This window comes from Hemicordylus capensis, chromosome 8 (genome assembly GCF_027244095.1).
Source record: "Hemicordylus capensis ecotype Gifberg chromosome 8, rHemCap1.1.pri, whole genome shotgun sequence".
NCBI lineage: Eukaryota > Metazoa > Chordata > Lepidosauria > Squamata > Cordylidae > Hemicordylus > Hemicordylus capensis.
In genome coordinates, this window is record NC_069664.1 from 2,160,273 (window position 1) to 2,184,101 (window position 23,829).

Consider the following 23,829-nt stretch of genomic DNA (forward strand, 5'->3'; position numbering starts at 1 on the left):
GTAGGGAAGAGTTGTGTTCCCCCAACTAACCCCCCTTCTGTACTAAAGGCATCTAGATACTACACCCATATCCATCGTACAAATTAAGCTAGCTTGCAACTCCTGAACAATCAACTTTCTCACCATTGTTTCTACCTGAAGGAGTTCATGCAAGGCAATGCAGCTGCCACTTTCTTCCCACCCTATCTGCACCCAAAGGATCTAGAAACTGGCTGCTGCTTTCCAACAGAAGAGGAGGTTCTCAAAAAACTGAGTCCTGTGCTGCTTCTGCAGGCAAACTGCTCACACACCCACACGGCCTTGCATAGTCAGAGGCTCAGGAGCCAGGCTGGATTAGAACTACTCACAAACAGAACACAAACCAGTAGCCACAGCAGTTTAGTTTTCAGCATGCCAGGCATAAAGACTGCACAATCTGGCATTACTTTTACTCCACCGTACAGGAGCAAGTATCTTCTCTGGCAGTAGAGACAAGTGATGGAGCAGCATGTTTCACAGGACTTTGCAATCCGTTAAGAGTGCATGGACATGACACACTCTTTCTTCAGATTTGTGTCATCTTTTGGGGTTGCTCAAAATGACCAGTGAACCAAGCAGCGTGTTGAAGAGCTGACCATCAGAGTTAACTTAGGGAAAGGGGAATATTTTGCTTCAAAAATGGAATGCGCACAAAGCCAGTTCTCAATCACCTCAGGCACTGAAGAGAGGAAGTATTTGTGGCTGAACAGTTCCTTGCCTGGATGAGGTGATGACTATTCAGGAAACCAGATGCTCTCAAAGGCCTGTTTTCATTTCAGCCATATATTCAAAAATGGTGTCCTATTGCACACATACACAGGAACATAGGAAGCCAATGTCTGGCCATTGGCCCATCTAGCTCAGTACAATCTACTCTAACTGGCAGCAGCTCTCCAGGGATTCAGGCAGGAATTTTCCTCCAGCCTCCCTGGAGATGCTGGCAGGGGCTGAACCTGGGACCTTCTGCATGCTAAGCAGATGCTCTGCCACAAGGCCTCAGTCCCATTGCTGAAGATGAAATGGAAGTGTTTTGAGGAGGATCCCTTAAGCTGGCAGTGGATTTAGCCCCAGTGATTCAGGGATCCCTTTCCTGTTCTGGTTCTGTGACACTGCAAGGAATGGGATAGGATTCTTTCACCACTTCTCTCCCACACCTGTGCTGGATTCTTTAAGCAGTAAAGTAAACAGAAGGGTAAGGATGAAATAAGCAAGCTCACATCTTTTATTAACATCCTTGATGGCTTTCAAAATTCTCGGCTTCTGGAGTGAAGTTCTTGAACTTCTAAACACAAGTATCAAAACACATTAGTTCAAATGAAGCTTTCAACATTCATACAAAGACAAAAATGGGCTGCTACTTTAAAATTTAAAAAACTTCGGGTGGCTTCATTCTTTTCCTATCTGTACAGGGTACTACAACGTTAAAAGAGCTTGCCTTTAGAAAGCTCCTTTTTAAAATGGAAAGACCTGAAAGACACGCAGATGCTTAAACCAAGAGGAGGAAGCAAGAAGGGAAAGGAAGAAATGGGCTCTGATGATTGTCAGCTTAGGGCCACAGGGGAGACGGGCTACAGTAGAGAGGAGGGAACACCCACAATAAGGCTGGCACTTGGGAAGCTTCTGCCACATAGTGCTGACTGGCTGATGCAACAGAAACAGGCAGTGACACCAGACCTAGTCTCGGATACAGAACCACGTTAGAAGGGCCCCAACAGTATTTTGAAGTCTAACTGAGCACCTTCATTCATGTCCTCTTTAAAAAATTCTGAAAAGCTATCCTTTCCTCCTCTGCATCCTACCCCTTAAAATACTTCATGTTTTTGAAATGCATTAAAGCTTGAATCATGGTCAACCAAAAAACCTCTAGACATTCATGTTTTCCTGAATGTCCAGAGACAGTGAAAAATCAGAAATCAGCACTCAGAAGAGGTTAAGAGCTATTCACATTTTTAAAATGGGGTAATAGGTTTTTGACCATTTCAGTAACAGGAATTTTATATAAGTAGACCAAACCTGGACTGTTATATTGCTCAGTGCACACATACAGCAACCCCTGTGCAGCACCAAGCTCACCTCAAACCTAGTCATGTCCTCTTTGGGAAGAATGGTGAACAGAAGCCAGATATGTTCATGCAAGTTTAAAAGGCAGCAAGGAGACACACATAAGAATGACCTAGGGAGTTAAAGATCTCTTTTGGGTAGGCTTTATTATTTTTAGTATTTTGGGGCCAGGCCTTGTCTACAGGGTAACAAGTTGTCTTCTAAGAGCTGCATTCACATCTTTACAGCCAGGTTTTTAAACACAGCTGTACTGAACCGCTCCCTTGAGTCCTAAGCCATTTCTGGCCAGGCTCACTTTTCAACATGCCAGTTTTTAACACAGTCAGGCACAATACAGTTCCTCAAGATTCATCCTAGGCTTTCCTTGGTCTTTTGAGTCACCACCAGTGTTCCCTCCAACAGGGATTCCCAGATGTTGCTGACTACAACTCCCAGAATCACCAGTTGTACTGGCTTTTGCTTGAGATTCTGAGAGTTGTAGTCAGCAACATCTGGGAATCCCTGTTAGAGGGAACACTGGTCACCACACCCATTGCAAAATAAAATTCTCTAGCAAGTTTTCACATTTTAGAATCACTTCTTGACAGCCACCCCCGGAATATTCCCCAAAGACAAACAATGAGGAGTTGGAATCAAGACAGACAGAATCTTAACATCTGCAAAACTGACTCATCCACTCTGTCTTAGGGTTGCCACCGATACATTATCATAGGACACTCAGTCTAGCATAAGCTCAATAACCCCATGAAAAGCGGCAACCAAGGCAGAACAAAAAGCAAAAGCCTCCAGGTGCCCAAACATCAACAGGGATAAATAAATACTACGCCTAGGGACAGGGTTGGTTTTCAGGTTTTTTGCACTCTCTGAAGGCTATTCAAGGAGGTAGGATAGCAACGTTTTTTGGCCTCTGAACAATTCCAAATGCTTTATTATCCAGCTGGTCCTTCAGGCTTCACTGGAGCATTCCTCATACCCCTGGCCTGATTCACACAATTGCTACAAGATTTCACAACTCTACCTGTACATGCTAAATCAAGTCAAACTTACTCCACTTGAATGTTGCTAACAGTTAAGACCAATGCTTGCTCTACTCGGCTCTGAAAAACGAGCGGATAACTTGCGGATTCCAAGTCTAACAATGTATTTGATATTCACATGCAAAAACCGAAGATTAAAATCGTACTCATAAGTCACGTAGGTCTCTCTGCCTCTTACCCTTTCAAAGAAGGAGACATACAAAAGTTTGACCAACTTTTGTGAAAAATATTAATTTGCTAAAATAGTTTACATGATAAAGGATACATGTAAATGTAAAAACTGACATTTTAAAAAGCTGGTTCATAAGAATGTGTCACATCTTTAGTAATATTGGGCTGTAGTTCATCAGTGAGGAAAAAGATCTTTGAGCAAATCCAACAGGGATTTCCCAGCCAGGCACCTTTTCATGTCTAACCACAACAGCAAAAACATGAAGAGTTGGATCCATCCGAGAGCGGTTGCACAACTAAGTTTTGTCAATTGTCACTTCCCCGCCCCTGCCCCCATTTAATAATTTAATAGCTGACAGTAAGGCAAAAACCACTTTTTGAAAAATGTCTAGATACAAAACAATGTAAACCAATAAGTTATATTTGAAACCCCAGTATAACAAAAGTGAGGAGATGGACACTTTATACAATAGGCTCTCTTTAAAACAGAATTGTGCACAAGCTGAAGGTCGTAATCAACCTTCAGAATTCACACAGTTTTGGCGTGTTTTTTTTTCTGTACAACTGCTTTCATATACATTAAGTCATACTAGGAATGCAAACTAGAACTGCACACTACTTCCGTGGAAAAAAAAGTTTGATATTGTGCAATTTCCTGCCCCCATCTAAAAGTGGCAGAAATCCCTGCATTAGTTGTGTTTCAAACAAGGATCTTAAGAAACACATCTCAAAAGAGGAAAAGAAGGCAAAAGTTGGCAGATATCCAGCATCTAGTATTTCCTGTGTGTGTGTGTGTGTGTTTGTGTTTTAAAAAAAGGTGGACAACGAAGTTTCATGATTAAAAATAAATACTGTTTCTGACTTTTGCACTGACTTGATTGGATAGATTTTTTTAAAGTAAACAAAAGATTTACAATGCTCCATTTAGCCTCAAAACCACCAGCTGTTCTGCTCCAGAGTCCTCCTCTGCCTCTCACTGCGTTTCAAAACCTGCCATCCGATATCCAGTTTGACTAGTTAGAACACTTCCGTTTTGCCCCTGGGGTGGCGGGGGTGGTGGAGGTGGAGGTGGAGGCACACCATAACTTGCACCCATCCATGCTGCAGAAGACTGGGTCTGACTGGAGAGGAGAGGAGAGGGGAGGAGAAAAGATTAGAGGAAGATGACAACACTGGCATAAAGACAATGAGTCTCAAACCAGATATAACTTCTATCACCTTACTCTTAAGACCAGTAACCCAGAACCACAAAATTAAATCAATGGGAAAGAACCTTTGCAGATACTCGCACTATCAGAAGAAAGGGAATTACAAATACATACAGTTAACTTTAAATATATAAAGATGGATCCATTTGTTAAGTGACCTGGATTCTACAAACAGCACTGCTGATCAATACTCCATACTCAGACTGGCAAGGGCACAGAACCAGAAGTCAAGTGGACTGTTTCAGAATCCTGCACAATGAGGCTTATTTGTAGAACACTATATATGTGAAAGGTTTTACAAGGAAAGCTTTGTTTCAAGGAGGTTTCCGCTACTTTCATAGTACAAGTGATTCCTGCATATGATGAACTTACTTAAAGCTCTGGCTCCATGCCTGTCCATACATTCCGTACGCAGGGACTTGCCAGCCATTGGGCATGTACTGGCTAATCTGTTGGGCATTCCCGTACCACTGGCCCCACTGCCCATAAGGTGGTGGATAACCCACTTGATTCTGCTGAAAGTTTAAAAGTAAATAAGTTAGTGTGCAATGAACAGACACAGCACTGAGGTGACGGATGATGGCAGCTCAGTCATATTTGCCACAATCAACATACCTAAAAGCACATGTAACCATGCACAGTAGGAATATGTCTTCGTTACCACCACCATGCCTATTAGGACTTGTAAGGGAGGCTTGAAGAACAGATCATATAAGCTGCTTGATGACCAGCAGTCATTGGTCCTTCCAATGTCTTCCAATTTATTAGAAACATTTAACATACCACCCACTCCTAAGACTCCGGGCGGTGCACAAAAACATGCAAACAAGGCAACATTAAAAATTACATTCTAAATTAAAAACTAAAGTAACTAACAAAAAACAAATAGGTAAACTACAGGGCAAAAGCCTGGCGAAAAAGAAAAGTCTTCAATAGAGATTTGAAGATCAGTGAGGAAGGGGCTAAAAACGAATCTGGAGAGGAAGAGAGTTCCAAAGAAGTGGGGCAGCAACCGAAAAGACCCTTTCGCAAGTCCGGGTTCCAATGTCCTGACAGTTACTCTCCAACAGAAAGGAGTCTTTCCCAGCTCAAGTGCCAGAGCTCCTTTAACTAAAGAAGCTCATGCATGCATACCTTGCCCTAACAAATGGCCTTTTTAACAGTTCATTTCCCAAGGGGGGTGGGGTGGGGTGGATAGCAGCAAAGGGAAGAGGCAAGGAGTTACACCTGCCGTCCATTTGCCTTCATATTTAGCTGCTGCAGAAGCAGCAGCTTGTGGCGCAACAGCTAAGTGGCATGTAAGGTCAGTGAACGTCCTCACCTGCCTCTAGAGCACCACTCCTCCACACCACAATTTCTTGTGGCAACAGAACATTGACCTCAGGATGTGGTACTACAGTTAAGCCTGCCCCCTGTGCTGCTGGTTCATCCACTCAAGAGTCCATGTATAGGGCTCTTGCACTTGTCCTGTGAAAGAAATTATAGGGCTGCCTTGGATTATCTTCTCTGAATTTCCTTAAGCGTGTATCAATAATCTAAGTGCTCCAGAGCAAAGTGAGTTCAGTAACTGCTGAGATATTAACACACATCCAATTATAATCCCATTTATATTGCACAGTCACACACCAGCGTATTTTCCAGCTCTACTGTGTTACAGTCTGTTCCTGTATGCTACACTAGGAAACCTATTGAAAATGATACACAAAGAAGAAGAAAGTCAATAAATCAATAACTAGAAGGATTTGTGGTCTGGTCTACCTAGAAGGAAGAAATTCACCAAAACTGGCCAAAAATATTTTCATGAGGGCCAACCCCACGTGACAGAAAATGATCTTCAGCCAACTCAGTGTCAATCTGGATGTCAACTACTGAAGTTTTTCAAAATGGCTTTTAAAAAAATAATAATAAAGGCCTCTTACCTGCTGGATTGGATTAATCATATCTGGCGTTTCCTTGCCCCAATAACATTTCACAACATGCCCTTCTATGGTTGTGCCATTGACTGAAACAATGGCATGTGCAGCGCTCTCATGAGAATTGAACCTGTAAATATTTAAGATGGTTATCCATGGAAACATCTCTCACTGAAGTATTAGTCGACAAGTCATTTAAAGGGAGAATCAATTCAATACGGCTTGTAGGGATTCTCCAGATTATACAGCCTATTCACAATGCATCTGCAGGCAGGGAAAGAAGGGGACAAAGCCTAGAGTTTTTCCCTTCAGGGAAAAGGGTGGGACTAGCAGGGTGGGCTCCACAGTGCCCAGCAAGGCAGAGGGCACAGATGAAAATGAGCTTCTTTCAGGAAAACTAGTATCCCTCAGAAAGGCAGTGAAGTCCAAATCCCTATGAAGAATTCTGCTGCTGCACTAGAGGCATGTATGTGTGTATTTGGGGGGTGGGGGGTTGTTGAACAGAGTCTGAAAAGGAGCTGCCATTCCCAAATCGAGTGCAAAACATTCAGCAGCTCAAACACACAGCTTTCTGTGAATTACTGCAGGTTCCTGTTCATTAAAAACAACAAGCAGCTATGCTTGTCTGAATGGGTTAAATGATTCGGCTCCGATTAGTGAATAAGATGAAGCAAATGCAGAGAAGCAGCTGGATCAACGTGCAGCCATTAAGGGCCAGTTTCATTCAGAACCTCTTGCCTACTGAAAGGGGGCACTTAAAAGGCTCTGAAAGAAGTCTTGCAGTATCTCAAACCACCTGATCTATTGTGGCATGAGCTTACTTTGCACCCACGCACAGAGGAAAAAGAAAAGCACCTTACCGCACAAATGAGTACCCTTTATCTGGGAAGACCCGGATTTCCATTATCTGTCCAAATGGAGAAAATGTCTGGCGCATCAGCTGTTCTGCAAATCAGAAGACAGAGAGGAAATCAGGACATGCGGTTAGTAGCAGTTGCTTCTTCTATCACTCGGCATTCCAAAGATGTCCTACCTGTTAGCCCTGAAGTAACACCACCACAGTACACAGTGCAGTTGCTCGGACTTGACTGATTTACAACATCATCATAGGAGAGCTGTTTGGCATTGGCTGTATTAAAAAAACAAATGTCAACAGGTCTCTAAGTTGCCCAAACATTCCAATACACAAAAGACAAGGGTCTCAGAGGGTCCCAGGTCATCTCTTGCATTATATTAATGTTTTCATTTATAGCCACATGCTCTGCCAACGACTTACAACCATTTGTAAATGGCATAAGAACATAAGAACAGCCCTGCTGGATAAGGCCCAAGACCAATCTAGTCCAGAATCCTGTTTCACACAGTGGCCTACCAGGTGCCTCTGGGGAGCCCACAGGCAAGAGGTGAGGGATGCCCTCTCTCCTGCTGTTGCTCCCCTGCAACTGGCATTTAGAGGCATCATACCTCTGAGGCTGGAGGTGTCCCACAGCCACTAGACTAGTAGCCATTGATAGACCTGTCCCCCATGGATTTGTCTAAGGCCCTTGTAAAATCATCCAAGCAGGTAGCCGCCGCCACACCCCATGGCAAAGAATTCTGTAGATCAATTATGCACAATTGGAAAGTATTTCCTCTTGTCGGTCCTAAATCTCCTGATCTTCAGTTTCATGGGGTCATGGGGTGACCCCTGGTTCTAGTGTTGTGAAAGAGGGAGAAAAATCTCTCTGTCCATCCTCTCCACTCCATGCATAATTTTATACACCTCGATCATGTCTTCCCTTAGTCACCTCTTTTCCAAAGTAAAGAGCCCCAGATGCTGTAGCCTTGCCTCATAAGGAAGGTGCTCTAGGCCCCGATCATCTTGGTTGCCCTCTTCTGCACCTTTTCTAGTTCTACAACATCCTTCTTAAGAGACGGTGACTAAAGCAGTATGCAGTACTCCAGCTGTGGCATGAATGTCTGCCACTGAAGGGCTTCCAATAAGAAGTTCTACTAAAACCAAATTCCACTCAGAGCACCAAGTCCACTGATCCCTGCTCTGGAGGAAAAGACTATCAGCAATACTGGCCCCTCGCCCTGGACAGTTAATTCTGTAGCATGTGTCTGCCTCTTACAGGCTGCAGAGGAAACCCCCACCCCCCACCAAATATGTTATGTTACAGCTAGGGAAAAGGTTAACACACTCACACTCATATGTACTCTTTGGAGCTGGAGGTTTGCGCGTTGCCCAGTTAGTCCTGATTTGTCTTCCACCCAGCCACTGTCCACCCATCTGTTGGATCGCGTTTTCTGCATCCTACCCACAGGCAAAAACATTTTCAATAATGGTTAACCAGCTACTTCATAGGAAAAGTCATCACAAGTAAAAGAACTCAGGCAATGCTAATTCATAGCAAAGAACCTTTGCTTGTGTTACAATTTAATTGTTTACTGTCTCAAAAAGGCTGTTAGAAATTAGATAGAGACAATTATGGTCTTTTCTTTACATCTGCAATCACAACCCTAAACCACAACCAGTTTACCAAGAGCGTATGAAACGGAGCAAATGAAATGGAGTCATTTTCTCCACCATTTTTCCTGCATTTCACCAAGTATTTATTGTGCAAATGAATGGTAATTAGCAAGTAAAAACAGACACAAAATGTGTCTCCAGTAACCATCATGCTATTTCACTGTAACCGTTTGAAGGACTGGCACCATGGCCTCCTTGCTCAGCACCCACAGCCTAAGCAAAGCTCATTGTTCCTGTATTCTTGCTGTGCGCCAAGTGCCTAGATCTTCTGTTAAGCTTGTACACTACAGGCAACATGCAGATCCATAGCAATGTAAAGCAGACTGTCACCTAATGTGTTACTGCACTTTTGGAATGCATAGTACATTGTAATGTGCATCTCGGTCTCACAACCCCTCGAGGTACACCTTTCCACATATGGCAGACTCAGGATAAAGTCTGGTCCAGGCGATGACTTCTCCCACAAACTGTACCAGGGAGAGATCAGGAGCACGCCTCAGGCTCATGGGTTTATCTTTCATCTCCTTGCCACAAGGAGAAGTAAGTGCCCCAAGCAGGAGACACATATTTAAAATCTACGGGTATTGTGAGATTAAACCCACTAGTAAGCCAGCTAGAGCTACGCCGCTGCTCAGTGAGAAACCATTTAATGAATCTGCAGTTGTCAGCAGCCTCTGAAGATGTGTGACTGCCCCATCTCAATGGGGGTGCTTCGCAACTAGAAGACACAGGGTCTCTTTAGGACTACAAGAGCAGGCCAACTATCATCTAAATGTTTATTTGTTGATTTTTCATATTTGCATACCACTTACTCTCTCTCTGGGCAGTTTAACCCCTGCTAACTGAGCAGAGAGACACCTTTTAAAGCAGTGACTCTCTTATATTTAGCAGGGGGAGAGCAACTGTCCCTATCCAACTCCAGCACTGCGTTCCCTCCAGTGGCTATCTATCTTGTGTTTCTTTTAGCAGGGGGAGAGCAACTGTCCCTATCCAACTCCAGCACTGCATTCCCTCCAGTGGCGATCTATCTTGTGTTTCTTTTTTTTGACTGTGAGCCCTTTGGGAACAGGGAACTAATGCAATGTCATTTGTTCAATATCTTTAGCACGTTTCAATGGTTCTACATGGCAAACATGTCTAAGAACAAACAAGGCAAACTAATACTTTATATCTGAAATCCCAGAACAAAAGTAATGAGATATGACACTTTATACAACAAATTATTTTAAAAACAGAATTGTATACAAGCTGAAGATCATAATCAGAGTTCATGTGTTTTCTCGCCACCGCCCCCCACCCCCACCCCCACTGCATACAAGAAGATTTCCTGATAATAATTATCTGAGAGAGCACTTAAAGATAAAATGATCAAAGAAACAATCTTTTTACGCAGAAGTGCAGGGTGTTTGTTCTTCCTCCATGAATATCTGGATTGTTACACCTGTACATAACACTGTTTTCTGCTTGCACATCATGTGTCAGTTATGCTGTGACTGCTGGAGAAAGGCCCCCTGGTCTCCGACACTGGCCAAACCCTGCTAGGAGGCTAAACCCTGCTAGAAGACTGCACCTCCCAGAAAGAATACCAGCAGGAGAAGAGCAGCCTGTCCCCCTTTACTGCAAGGTTTCTCAAACTTGGTTCCCAAATGTTTTTGGACTTCCACCATCCCCAGTAACAATGGGGATCATGGGAGCTGGAGTCAACACCACCTGCAGATCTAAATTTAAGAGCTTCTGCCTTACTGCATCTGAATGCCCATTCACAACTTGTCATTTTGTTCCAACACTGGCCAGCTGACCTCCCTTCAATCCTCCTCCATTGTGAGTCTTGTCTTTTAGATTATGAGCATGAGGGCAGGGCTCTCTCTCTTATTTTTATTTATTTACAACACACCGAGTTAACGCAAGCACTTTAGAAACTAGTAACTATTTAAACCTGGCAACTATTTGTAATAAAATGTTCCAAAGCTAGCGAGAACCCATATGCAGTCACTCACCCATTTATTGAAGAAAGAAACAAAGCCATATCCTTTAGATTTTCCTGTTGCCATGTCCTTAACGACTCGTGCATCCCTAAAAGGCAAAGAGAGGGCCAGTTAAGCACAAAAAGACCAGAATCCAAATGAAAATGTCTCACTCACACGCAGCACCTCTCTCATGTTTCACCTTTAATAAAGTGAATTTCTTAAATGCACCAGCAATATATAAGTAAAAGCAATTCTCCCTTTTACTAAGGCTTTATATCACATGATAGTAAAAATTAAACAATTGTGTAAACATGCAAATCAATAGCTTTTTAAAAACAAGTATTTTACAGTCGGTGGTTCACAGGTCAAAATGCTCTTACATACTGTTAAAAACACTACGCATGGTCAAAGCAGCTATTCCAAAGAATAACTGAGGGCATGTAGCTGACTAGCATATTAGCGAACGGCTCTTTAACCATGCAATTTATAAACTTACTAGTGGCCAACACATTCTACCTACTTATTAGAAATAGAAAATAGAAAAAATGAAAAAATAGGAATTAAAAGGCATACGTCGCCTGTTAACTGAATTCTTTAATTTTCTCAGGTCAATTCGTTACCCCCTTTTTGGACTTGGGCAGCTGTAAATTTTGAGAAATTGACATTTTCAGAAATGGTTGCATTATGGAAGAAAATAAACACTAACATGTTGTTTTTTTAACTATACACTATTAAATCTTTTTTTTAAACTGCATTCGTAATTAACAATCATACAGGACTGATTGAAAACTACAAAGTATATAAAGTAAAAATTTATAAAAGTAAATAGAAAACTACAACGTTTGTCCACTGTGAACTGTAGCTTGCAGTTAGCCATGGCAATGCTGTCCATTCTTCAGAGACATTCTGCAAAATAACCAGAGCCCTATTATTTGAGATTGAGTTAAAAAAGAGAGACAAAGACCCAGCTACAATAGCTAAACCCCACTGATGGAAACACTGTTTCCATTAACCAACTGCTTCTCAGGCAATTTGTGCACAAGAGTGAACTGCCAAGAATGTCCTCAAAAAGGCCGATTTCACCCTCCCCAACCCACAAGATTCAGATGCTTCACACACACACAAGCAACCACGGGGGTGGGGGAGGAGAGCCAGAAAGGAAGTCATGTAGTGCAACTAAAGAGGCAATTCCATACATCAAAACTAAGAGGGCTTTTAAGATGCAGACACACAAAATAATTTCAACACACTCAATTATTACATTCTATGTTAAGAAACCTGACATTAAGGAAGGAGCTAAATAATTTGGAGATAAATGAAAGATTCTAGACTCCCAAAAAAACCCATGTTAAGAGGTTGCATCATGGTTTAAAATTTTTTTTAAACCTTTTTCCAAAGATATATGGCTTAGAACTTTTATTAGTCTGAATTAGGGCATTATAAATTGCCTGAGAACAGTTACTTTCATAATCATATGGATGGTTTCCTCTACACATCCTAAAAACGGGAAAAACCTTCCCAGTGGTTCCCAAACTGGGAGCCTCCAGTTGCTGAACTATAACTCCCATCAGCCCCAGCTACAATTTATTGTGGCTGGGGATGATGAGACCTGTAGTTCAGCAACATCTAGAGGCTCCCAGTTTGGGAACCATTGTTCTATACGTACCCTCAACTGTCATCTTGAAAACAAGACCCCAAAAGACATGAAAATATATGTATATGCAAAGCCACCACAAGGGGAATGCATTTACATTAAACTTTCTAACTACCAATACTTATAATAACCACACATTTATGTTTTCATAAAGGCAGCATCAATTCATATTAAAATAGCATTATTTAATCAGTGCTCATTGTATTTCCAGGAGCCTCAATGGACTATTTAACAGACCTTAGAAGTGACTCTGCTTTTCACCCAGAAATGTAAAATCCAATTTCTAAAAACCAGTGGAATAAAATTTCGCCAAAAATTTGCCTTGTAAAGATTGACTATTCTTAATACTTATGTCTACGTTTACATCTTAGAATTATAATGCAGCTATTGAAAATAACTGAACATTTGCTCACTGGAAAAGTTTTAAAGATGAACTTTTTACTTTCCAAATTAGGTGGAAGATTTGTTTTCTATGGCGCTGCTTGGTAGGATGCATTTTGAAGGCTTTTTAAGCCAATGATGATGACGACGCATACCAAACGTATATATGTGGGGGAAGAAATCCGTGTGTGTTCTTCCACCTCCAAGCAGTTCCTTCAGTGGGAAGGAAGGGCTCAAGAATTTGGACTCGGAGATAATGTGCTGACACAACACATGTGCAGTGCCCCAATGCCTGGTCAGGAATACTGCCAGGGGCATTTCTGGGCAGCAGCAGGAAGTGCACACACTCCACCCACAGCCGAGTCTGTATTTGTGGTTTGGGAGAAACTGAGAATGTGAGTTTTGTCAGCTCACAGTGTTTACCCTTACACTCGGAGCTGAAATGGGGGTGGATCTACAGACTAGTTCCTGCACACAACTTTGGCTGAGATTAATCATGACTAGCCAATTCTCAGTACAGCTCTTTAGAATGAGATTCCAGCAGAAAAAAACACTGGGCTGAAAATGAGACAGAGGGCCTGGGTATTCTTGAAATTGTCTTAACAGGACCTTAGTGCTAACTTGCATCACCTGAACGCTAGCAGAGCACTTCACTTCCAGAGGTTATCTTACCCGTACAGTCAAAATAGATTCCCATTTCATCCAATTAGGCATATTGGAGTCCAAACAGTTTCAGTGGCACCTCAGGGCTTCCATCACACACACAAATAGGACTCCAAACACTTAACAACATGCCCAGCCTTTCAAATGCAGACAACCTTCACTTCCTCTGGACTGTGCCCTGTGATCCCAAGTGGTAAGACTACACACTCTCCAGTCCCACCATCAGGGCTCTGGGCACTCTGTGAACTGCTCTGGACCCCCCACTCTAACTACTCTGCTTATAAACAGACAACTGTGAGCCTGGGCATTTCATGGCTTCATAATGCGTGAACATGCATACTTCGCAGACGCTAAGCCAGGCTGGTGGGGGCTTCCACGAGATGAAATGGAAGTTCCTGGGTGTCCCATGCTCTTATCTACCTGGGCCTTCCAATCTGCTTCTACCACCAAATGCCCTTACTAAGAGGCAGCATCTGTACGGGCCCAGACCCGCTATGCTCTAGGCATTCCCACATAACAAGAGTTAACACTATTTTCAAAACAATGTTCAAACACTGAGATAACAGCTATAGTGTATATGGGCATACCACCTTTTCAGCCCCAGGGCCACATGGAGAATTCCACAAAAGGGGTGTCTCTCCACATACAAGCAGTAAATTAATGACTGCTGAAGTATTTCCCTCAACAAAGCAACTCTTCATTGACAGTTAGCACTGCAGTTTTATTCTTCAGTATTCAAATGGTTACCCTCAAGAACTCTTGAATAGTTTTGTGTATATATCACATTGGGACTTCTTTACATCCCCTCTTTGCTTCAGGTCCTCAATATCTATAACACATTTCAGGCAAAAGCTCTTCTTCAGAGAAGGCTACTGAAAATAACCACCTGCCACAGAGCCTTTAGAAGATTGTACCACTTGTCCTCATCTCCCCCGACCCACCCCAGAAGAACTGCTTCTTCTCAAATATGGCAGCAATCTGAAGTTGCTGCTGTGCCCTGAACACTTCCAAGACCTGACAGCACTGCGGAGGTAGCTGAAGTCCCTCTGTGTGGCCACTGGCTCCACTGAGCTGAATAACAGGGTGGCTCTGTAGCAGACAGTCCGCAGGAAATCTTGGGGTGCAGTCAGGTTCTTGCTTAGGCATTCCCAGTTCTTAAGGACAGGTCCAAGCAGGGAACACCTTAATGGGAATCAACCAAACATAACCAACCACCATCCTTCCCTTCTACCAGTCCTGGCCAGGACACACGTCAGTTCTCTGGCCGCCAGAACAGTCCAAGCCCAATGCTAGCAGCCTACACTAGCAAAGAGCTCTGGGAGGATTAGTCTCAGCACCACCTGCTCTCACCCCCAAATAATTTTTTGACAATTAAAGGGGATTTCTGCCAAAAGAAACAGACCTGCTGCTCCCTTCCTCAACCTGCCACAGCCATAACCATCCATGGCTAATACAGGAGAAGGCTATTCCTTTCCACTATCAAACTTGAAATCACCTTCCAACTGTGTAAGTTTTTGTCAACAAATGTGTTAAAAGAGTAGTAAGTACTATGAAGAACCAGTCAGAGAAAAGAACCACCATTAACGGGAGACACAATATATCATCTTCTGCCTGCCATTACGCAAACAAAGAAACTCATAATATGCTACATTAATCTCCATTCCAAAATCACGTTTTTTTAAACTGTTCCGACTACAGTTCACACACTGATGAGAACCATTATTACAGATTTATCCGGAAATGCTTCACTGGACAATACATCAAAGATTATGGTGCCGCTCTGGCTAACAGGTCATTATCAACAGCATACACTCAGTCCTAGAGGTAAAGAAATATTTCTCCATAAAAACATGACAATTCTTTCCATAGTCTGCTACACACACACCCCTACATCTTGACAAGTGAAGCTGAAAGTTACACTATTGGTCAATTTCTAGTTTATTTTATTTAATAGAGCACCCATTTCACAAAAAGCCAAAATCTTACAGGCCACAACTTCTATGAAATCTGATCCATATTAAAGCTTCTTTTTATGAGAGGTCAACCAGATGCTGGCTTTACCTTACTAAAGCCATCATAGAATATCTGAGATAAAGGAATGAATATCTAGATTTCAAAATATACTACCAGTGTGACAATGATTCATACAAACATTTTCTATAAAACCAAAATCTACATATACTCATCTAACAAAACATCAGGAACTGATTCTTAATTCCTACAAAAAGATATAGTTCTTTAGAGAATACAATATCCTTCAATATGCTGACACGCTTCTCAGTTCAACATTGCGTGGTTACCCCCATTATCTGACATAAGAGATTACTTACGATATTCTTCCAAATGGTGCAAAAGCTGCTTTTATATCTTCTGTTGTAATTTCTGGGCTGAGGTCCCCAACAAAGACATGGAAGTGGTCTTATCAAGAAAAAGAAAAAAATGTACAAGTTTGCAGAGTACTCATGGAAATACAGGGTACGGTTTGTTTTTTCATCTTGTATCAATTCCCATACATCTGGAAACTACATGAGAACTAGAATCTTTTAACCTATCAGATAACAAAATACATCATTGTTTAAGATATAGCCATCAATAGTCATGACAGTACACAAGTCAAGTACATTACATATAGCTAGAATTTATTTTTTGTAACAAATTATGTGTTATTCATCACATAACAACTATGTGCATTTATTCCAAAGCCAAAAAACGTACATTTGAATTTTGTATTATAATGCTAGAATTTAGCTTTATTATACAGTGTTTAACATAACTGAGCTAAATGTCTACTGGTTTTGTGAGCAGAACACAACAAAGTTTACATAAACCAGTATGGACAATGAAAGTTACCAACAGCTCAATCTTATTCATATTTTGTGAAGAACAGTCAAAAAGATACCTTGCATTGCAACAGTTTGATGTTAAAGTATTTGACAGTTTCCTGAAAAGCCAACAGTTTTGGTTGCCCAGCCTTTACACCATGAGAATCCAAAGTATGTGAAATCCATGAGCAAGTGAACTAAGACTGAAGGCAACAGAACGGAAACAGTAATCCCTTCACAATTTATGTTAGAGCCATTTACATAAGAACTGGCGATACAAAGATCTCTTATTTAAGGACTTTCTTCATACTCACATAAAGCCCACTTTAATGACCAGCACCTTTAACTGGTTCCAATGCATACATGACACTTTACAACTCCACTTTGGCAAGAGTCTGGTTAAGTCCTCCGCCCAAAGTTTTAAAAGTTCTAAGGCCAGCCAAGTAGAGAAGCAACACACTGGGTTGCAGAGGAGCAAAAGGGAAAATGATCCAATTGGAATAGCAACTGATATACCACAAAGAAGTTTTATGGTGCAGCACAGACAGCACCCTTGAAGGAAGCTGGTTATCTCACCCTCACAAAGAGAGGGAAATAATTCTTACAGCACTAATGGCTTAATGGGGTCAAAGGGCTTAAGAGTCAGCAACAGTCCACATCCTGATCCATTTGAAAGAGGAGGGAGAGATCTTGTGACAACAGAACACCCCCCCAATAGCTTCAGGCGGTTAGTGAACACCCCTGAGAGATTTCATTTTATGTTTAAGAAGATACAATTACCTTGTGAACGCAGTGTGTTGACAACGGTACTACCTGATGACAAAGATTAGATTTGTTCTTAAGTTTATTAACACAAACACATTAAATATCATCTTAGGATAATGATCAAAATATTAGGGCAAATATTTGCATGATGCTTATTGCTTAACATTAAAAACACTTTGCGTGTAAATAAAGAGCAATTACTCAGAATCGTAAGGGACTTACTGCTCGTATCTTTCTTCTGGCTGCTGGGGGTTGTTGCCCAGTTCACTTTGACCTCCTATAAATAATATTTGCTAAAATTATATTCAAGGAAGTTCGAACAGAGGTTAACTTAACCCACAATGCCCAGCCCTAACAGGCAGTGTGTGCATACATTTGTTCATCAAAAAATTAAGTCTGGTATGAAAAACCACCAATTAATAAAGCAACTCTGATACTGGGCACTCTAAAGTAACTTAAGGTGTCAAGTCTCTTTTAAAAAAAATATTTCTTTGGATTCCAGCATACTCTGCACTATCATGACATTTCACTGCTCTTTTGCTCCATGAAGACATCAGGCAGTTCAATCTCAATATGGTTTTTAACAGCTCACTTTTTAAGATAATAGTTTTTCTATTTACAAGACTAAAACGGGATAAAAATGTTTACCTTTGGCTTGTCATCTTTTTTAAAAAAAGTAATTTCATCCACATACCTAATGCCACATTTCTTCTCCAACTCAGCCTTTAGACCTGAGAGCTTACCTTACCCATTATCTTCCGACCATTCATTGCAGCCAAAGCTGCGGCTGCATGACGATGCTCATAAAACTCCACAAAACAGTAGGGATCATTTCCAGCCGTCTGTTAAACACAGAAAGAAAATCAGAAACTAGCAGGATTTAGCCATCCCACGGCTTAATCTAAACCAGACAGAGGTGCTGCTGGTCAGCAGGAGAGCCACTTAGGGTGAAGCAACCCAAACTGTTCTAGAAGGGGAAGCACTCCCTCTGGAAGAACAGGTGCTCAGTTTAGAGATACAGGCAAACCTCATTATCCGCAGTTTCAGCATCTGCGATTTTGCATATCCGCAAAATTGCAGAGGAGGTGGTGGTGCATTTTTCCTTTCAAAATTGCCATGGAGGCCGCCAGAGCAGCAGGGATTGCAGCGGAAGCAGCAATGCAGACTCCTCCTCCCTCCAAGCCTCTCTTCCAAATGACTGCACAGGCATCCCATTCCGGGCCTCTCTGAGCACGTGCTCAGGCCGGCTCATGCGGTCAATTGGAAGAGAGGCTTGGAGGGAGGAGGGGTCTGCACTGCTGCTTCCACTGCGATCCCTGCTGCTGTGGCCACGTCCATGGCAATTTTGAAAGGAAAAATGCACCACCACCTCCTCTGCAATCCCTGCTGTTGCGGCCGCCTCTCCCACCATCCGCGGTGATTTCAGAAGGTAAAATGCACCACCACTGACCCAATCCCCACTGCTGTGGCCACCTCTGCTGCCATCCGTGGTGTTTTTAAATGGTTGAAAAAAATTAAGACATTTTTGCCCAATTTCTGGCCTTTTGAGGGGGTCAATTTCTATTTTAAAAACACACCAATCCCGCCTAGCTTTGGAACCTGACCCCCACACTTCCATAGCCCCAAATACCCAGTATTTGTTAATACCAAGGTTTTCCTGTACTCTGGACCTAGCTTTGCTTCTGAGAGCCCAGATGGTGGCTGTGTCCCCAAATACCTTTGCATGGCTCCCACTTGCATGCCAGTTACACCACCATCTTGAGAAAGTATATCTGGCTGAAGCTACCCATGCCTTAAGCACATTGTGTCTGGATTACTGCAAAATGCTCTATGTGGGGCTGCCCTTGAAGAATATCCAGAAACTTCAGCTGGTGCAAAATAGTGCAGTCTGAGTTCTAGCCAAACCACCAGTTTGGAGCATATCATTCCCATTTTAAAAGAGCTGCCAAACTGGCTGTCAAATTCTTTCCAGGTCCAATTAAGAGTGTTGGTTTTGACCTTTAAAGCTCTTAATGTTTTGAGCTCTAGGTATCCAATGGACCAACGTGCTCCCAAACATTTCTGCCTGCCATCAAGGTTATGTGGGGAGGGGGGGAGGCAGGGGGCTGCTCTGCACACCAACGCTTCAAGAGGCTTGGCTGGCATGCATGCAGGACAGGGCTTCCTTGGTGGCTGCTCCCAGGTGTGGAGACACCCTCCAGGGGGATGTCTGTTTGCTGCCCTCCCTTACTGCCTTCCACGACTTCCGGTGTTTAGGAGAGCATGTTGTTCTCTGCGCTGCTTCTGAGTCTCAATGGTATTTAATCATGCTTTCGTTATTGTGTTTTATGGTTTTTAATGTTCACTACTTTTCCTGTACACCACCTTCTGATATGCTTTTATGAAAGGTGTATACACAAACTCCCCCACTGAAGGAGAATAGGAGGCGTGTACGTGTTGGACATTACAGATAATGAATTCGTTACCTTCTAGGGAAGCCAGGATTATTCAAAAACCTCTCCCCCCCCACCTCAATTCTCCCCACTTACTCTTAGTTCCTTTTACTTGTTAACTAATGCTTGCACTGAATTGGTTTCACCACTTTTCACAATATCCCAACAAACCACCATTTTCACCAAAGGAAACCAACGATTCATGAAACTCTTGGAAAGCCCCACAAACCTTCTTAGCATCTACAAAGCCCAACTTTGCATGTTTTTTTTAAAAGCACAAGTTGTTTAACCCCAGAACATTAACAATGATATCAGTGTGGTGTAGTGGTTAGAGTGTTGGACTAGGACTGGGGAGTTCAAATCCCCATTAAGCCATGAAACTCACTGGGTGGCTCTGGGCCAGTCACATAGCTCTCAGCCTAACCTACCTCACAGGGTTGTTGTGAGGATAAACATAACCATGTACACCACTCTGGGCTCCTTGGAGGAAGAGCAGGAAAGAAATGTAAATTAAAACACAACTTACATCCATTATCATTTTGCAGTTTTTGCATGGTCCAATCTGGCTGAACAGCTGGAGAATTAGGGCTTCAGTAACATCTCTTGATAGATTCCCCACATACCTGCAACAATTGCATACGTTTTAGGACAAGATTTGAGACTCAAACTGTCATTAAAAGGTTTCCTTCATTGCAGGGGCAGATGGACAACTGCACCTCCTTGCTAAAGCAGAAAGTATAAGCTTATTTATAAAAAAAGTACTCCAAAGAGGAGAACAAAATGGCCAAGGGGTAGTAGGCACAAGTGAACTATGGCTTGAAAATCCACACCTAGTATTGATCATTTCCTTCTATGTATTTTTATCCAGTATTGTGAAAGTTAAAGGGTAGTGGCAACACTGAAAGTTAAACAGGTAAATTCTTACAGTGATCAAAACATCTGCTACACAAATTCAGTACTATTGCTCTGGGAAGTTTCCAAAACAAGCCAAGTCTCCATACAGCATTCGTTTCCCTTTCTTTGTTTAATTATCTCCACAACCCTCATTTGGACATCATGCATTTGCCCCACCACCACCACCGACTATTTAGCCTTCCCATTAACCTCCTCCTTTTATCAAAATCTGCAGGCCTGCATTCCCAGTGCATCATTCCCTACATTTTAGAAACGGTGAGTTTTCCCACATCTAGTACATCCTTCAATACTTAACCTATCAAGATTTCACCATGGCAACTGTGACACTATCACCTTGCGACATAAGAAGCCTGCCTTCTTCCCAGTCTAGGGAGCAGTGAGCAGAGATTGCCCCGACAGTTCTACAGCGACCCCTATCTCTTCTCCAGCTCCAGAGATGGGGGGTGGGGTGCTCAGCCACTGTGGTCACAGTGCTCCTGTGTGCCTCACCTGAGCAGCAACCAGACAGACCCCTCCCTCACCAGAAATGGTGGGGTTGTGGTGCTCTGGTGCACCCCAGCTGAGCAGTGGCCAATCCAAACTCCCCAGCCCAGCCCACCATGTACTTCCTGTTCCTAGAAGTCCCAGGCATTTGCTTGGTGAGTAACCACCGATCCGATCTGAATCCTCACTAACCTCAGATTGCACTAGTGCAACATCCAAGAATGAAAGTTTATCTCCGCCCTCACCAAACCAGAGAAAGCCAATAATGGCACAAGTGACAACTGAGCACTCAGATGGCTAAGATAATCAACATAATCCGTCTAGCCATGTTTGTGCAACCATCCCAGCATGAGAAGGTCTGAGTCAACAGAGGCGCATTCTGTTTCAGTGTCCTAAATAGGGAAGACTACAAAAGACACATCCAAAATGACCACAAACCGTACACTTGGTCGTTATTAGGGGGAAAGCCCCGATTCAAGGAAAGGCACTTCCACAGATAGTCTCCAAGAAATCCAACAAGTGTATGACACAGACTTCCTTGGGCTGGGATGGTGCCAGTCATCCTCATTACTTGGCAAAGATGGGCCATTCACTTAAACCTTAGTTATGCATAGCTCCACCATGCCAGTAAAATGAATAGACATGGCTTCAGTTGAGTGGTAGATAAGGACTTCCATAAAATAAAGCACACACCTTTGCTCAAATGACACTAGAAGGTCTGCTCTTATTTAGGGTTAAGGTACTGTAGTACCTCCAGAAAGCACTGGCCCCACAAATAAATAATTGCTGAGAAATACGCACATATTCTCACTTCTCAATACATCTCAGACCACTGCCCCCTACCCCCAATGGGACTGAGAGAAACAAGGACTCCTCCCCCCCCCCGGGGTGGGTGGGGTGGGGAGAATAGCAGAGACACTTCAGGACCCACCCCTTGTTGGGCTTCCTCTATACACAACAAAACCCTTTACGCATGGGAAATCAATTTGTTGGTTTCCCATGAAGTCCCCCTTCATCCACAAATGGCTGGTGTAGCCTAACACATTAGAGAATGAACTAGGAATCAGGAAGACCCGAATCCAAACTTTATTTCTGCCCTCAACAAGCCAACATTTGCTCAACTCCCAGCCCCATCTGCAATATGGAGATAATAATATTGACCTATCATGCAGAGTAATTGTGAGGATTGCAACAGAAAGTGAGCAGCTTTGGACAGTCTATCAAAAAGTTATAAACAAGTACTATTCTATGACGTGACAGGAAGGCAGCAGACATACTAAGAGAGAAATGCTTCCTACACAGATCTCCACTGGAAAGGCACCAGAGTGGGTGGGAATGACCTTTTCAAACACTCCTCCCACACGTTAAAACAAACCAAACCAAACCAAACCATTCTGCAAGGAAAAACTCTTGTGTGTCAGGGACAAAGATTCTACACCAGCCCACTGGCCCTCTCCACCCCTCGAGTGGCTGTTGCTGGTGTCTGTCTTACGTTTCTTTTTTAGACTGTGAGCGCTTTGAGGACAGGGAGCCATCTTATTTATTTGTTATTATCATTATTCTTTCTCTACCTAAACGGCTTTGGAAAATTTTGTTGGAAAGCGCTATATCAATATTGGCGGCGGTCGTCGTTGAAAAGGTGCCCTCCTGGCTGGGCTAGCAGAGGTCACCCAAGCGACGCCCAGCCGGTCCCAAAGCGGAGCCGCCTCGCAGCACCGAGCCCGGTGGGGGGGAGCAGCCCTGGGCCCCCCTGCCGACGGGGCCGCGGCTCCAGCCCCGCCTCCGCCCCCCCACCGGCCCCCACAGAGGGACCCCCCGCCAAGGCCCCGCCCGGAGCCCAACCTCCCCGCGGCGGCCCAGGAGCGGCTCGCGGGCTGCGCGTCCATTGCCTCGGGCCGCGGCTCGGGAGGCTGCCCGGCCCGCCCCCCTCGCCGAGCTTTTCCACGGGGGGGGGAGGGAGAATGAGCGCCCCCCAGTTGCGGGACGGGGACGGTGTGAGGGAGAGGCGGGTTGGGGGGTGTTGGGGGGCGCGGCGGCCCAGTCTTCCCACCGGGGGTGGGGGCGGGGGGGTCGCAACGTGGCTCTGCCCCTCCCCCCCTCACAAAAGGGCCTGCGGGACTCACAGCGTCTTGGGCATCTCATCCTCCATGGCGGCGGCTCCTCCTCAGGCCCGCGGCCAGCTGCGGTCGCCGCGCCGACCTGTGAGCCGACTCCGCGCGCGAGGGAAGCCCCCAAGCTTGACGGAGCTCCGGCGCCGCGGCCCACCACGAACCCGCCGCTCGTCCGCTCAAGATGGCGCTGGCGGGCAGAGAGGCCCGGGCCGGCCGACGGAAAGCGGGCACCGCGCATGCGCCGTGCTACTGCTGCGCCCTCCAGCGCGCGTGCGCGGCCCTCGCTCCGCGTGGGCGCCCAGGCCAATCCAACCCTAGAGAGAAAGAAAACGAGTATACTAGAGTGACGGTTCGACCCTTCAAAGACGGGCCTTCCCTCCCTATTCGATGGTCAGCCTCCGTCTTTTCCGGCGGCGGCGCGGAAGTGAAACCTTACCATAGCAACCAATTACCACCACCACTACCCCCCGTGGAATGTTGCGAAGCTAAGATTAGGAGTAAGCAGGTCCTCTCAAATACAAAAGAGAGTAAAAAAAATCAAAAAGGGGTCCAAGGACCCCTCTCTCCAGAAACTACTAAGTGCTTATGTATCTATGCTCTTCCACTACTATTCCAAAGCTTCGTCGTCCGACGGTTTCTTTCTCCCGGCAACTCTCACGAGAGCTGCCCTTGGTGCATGCGTGTTGAGTCCTGCTTAAAAAAACCTCTGAATCCTT

At 43.9% G+C, this 23,829-nt stretch overlaps 1 protein-coding gene across 5 annotated transcripts; it reads right to left on the reverse strand.

Annotated features, from left to right (window-relative positions):
* Positions 1 to 1,211: 1,211 nt before the first annotated feature.
* On the reverse strand, positions 1,212 to 23,304 carry TIA1 (TIA1 cytotoxic granule associated RNA binding protein). Of its 5 annotated transcripts, none has more exons than XM_053269121.1 (13): positions 23,126 to 23,303; positions 20,131 to 20,227; positions 17,916 to 18,014; positions 17,395 to 17,449; positions 17,188 to 17,220; positions 15,916 to 16,003; positions 10,918 to 10,993; positions 8,596 to 8,704; positions 7,442 to 7,537; positions 7,269 to 7,353; positions 6,415 to 6,538; positions 4,868 to 5,007; positions 1,212 to 4,408 (listed from the first exon to the last, which is right to left on the reverse strand). In XM_053269121.1, exons 1-13 carry the CDS (start codon positions 23,149 to 23,151, stop codon positions 4,261 to 4,263), a joined length of 1,176 nt encoding a protein of 391 aa, XP_053125096.1. In that variant the 5' UTR covers positions 23,152 to 23,303; the 3' UTR covers positions 1,212 to 4,260. The 5 variants fall into 5 exon arrangements, with proteins under 5 accessions (XP_053125096.1, XP_053125095.1, XP_053125098.1 ...); XM_053269120.1 differs by having other exon boundaries at positions 4,868 to 5,010; positions 23,126 to 23,300; XM_053269123.1 differs by lacking the exon at positions 17,188 to 17,220 and having other exon boundaries at positions 23,126 to 23,304.
* Between the last annotated feature and the right edge of the window lie 525 nt (positions 23,305 to 23,829).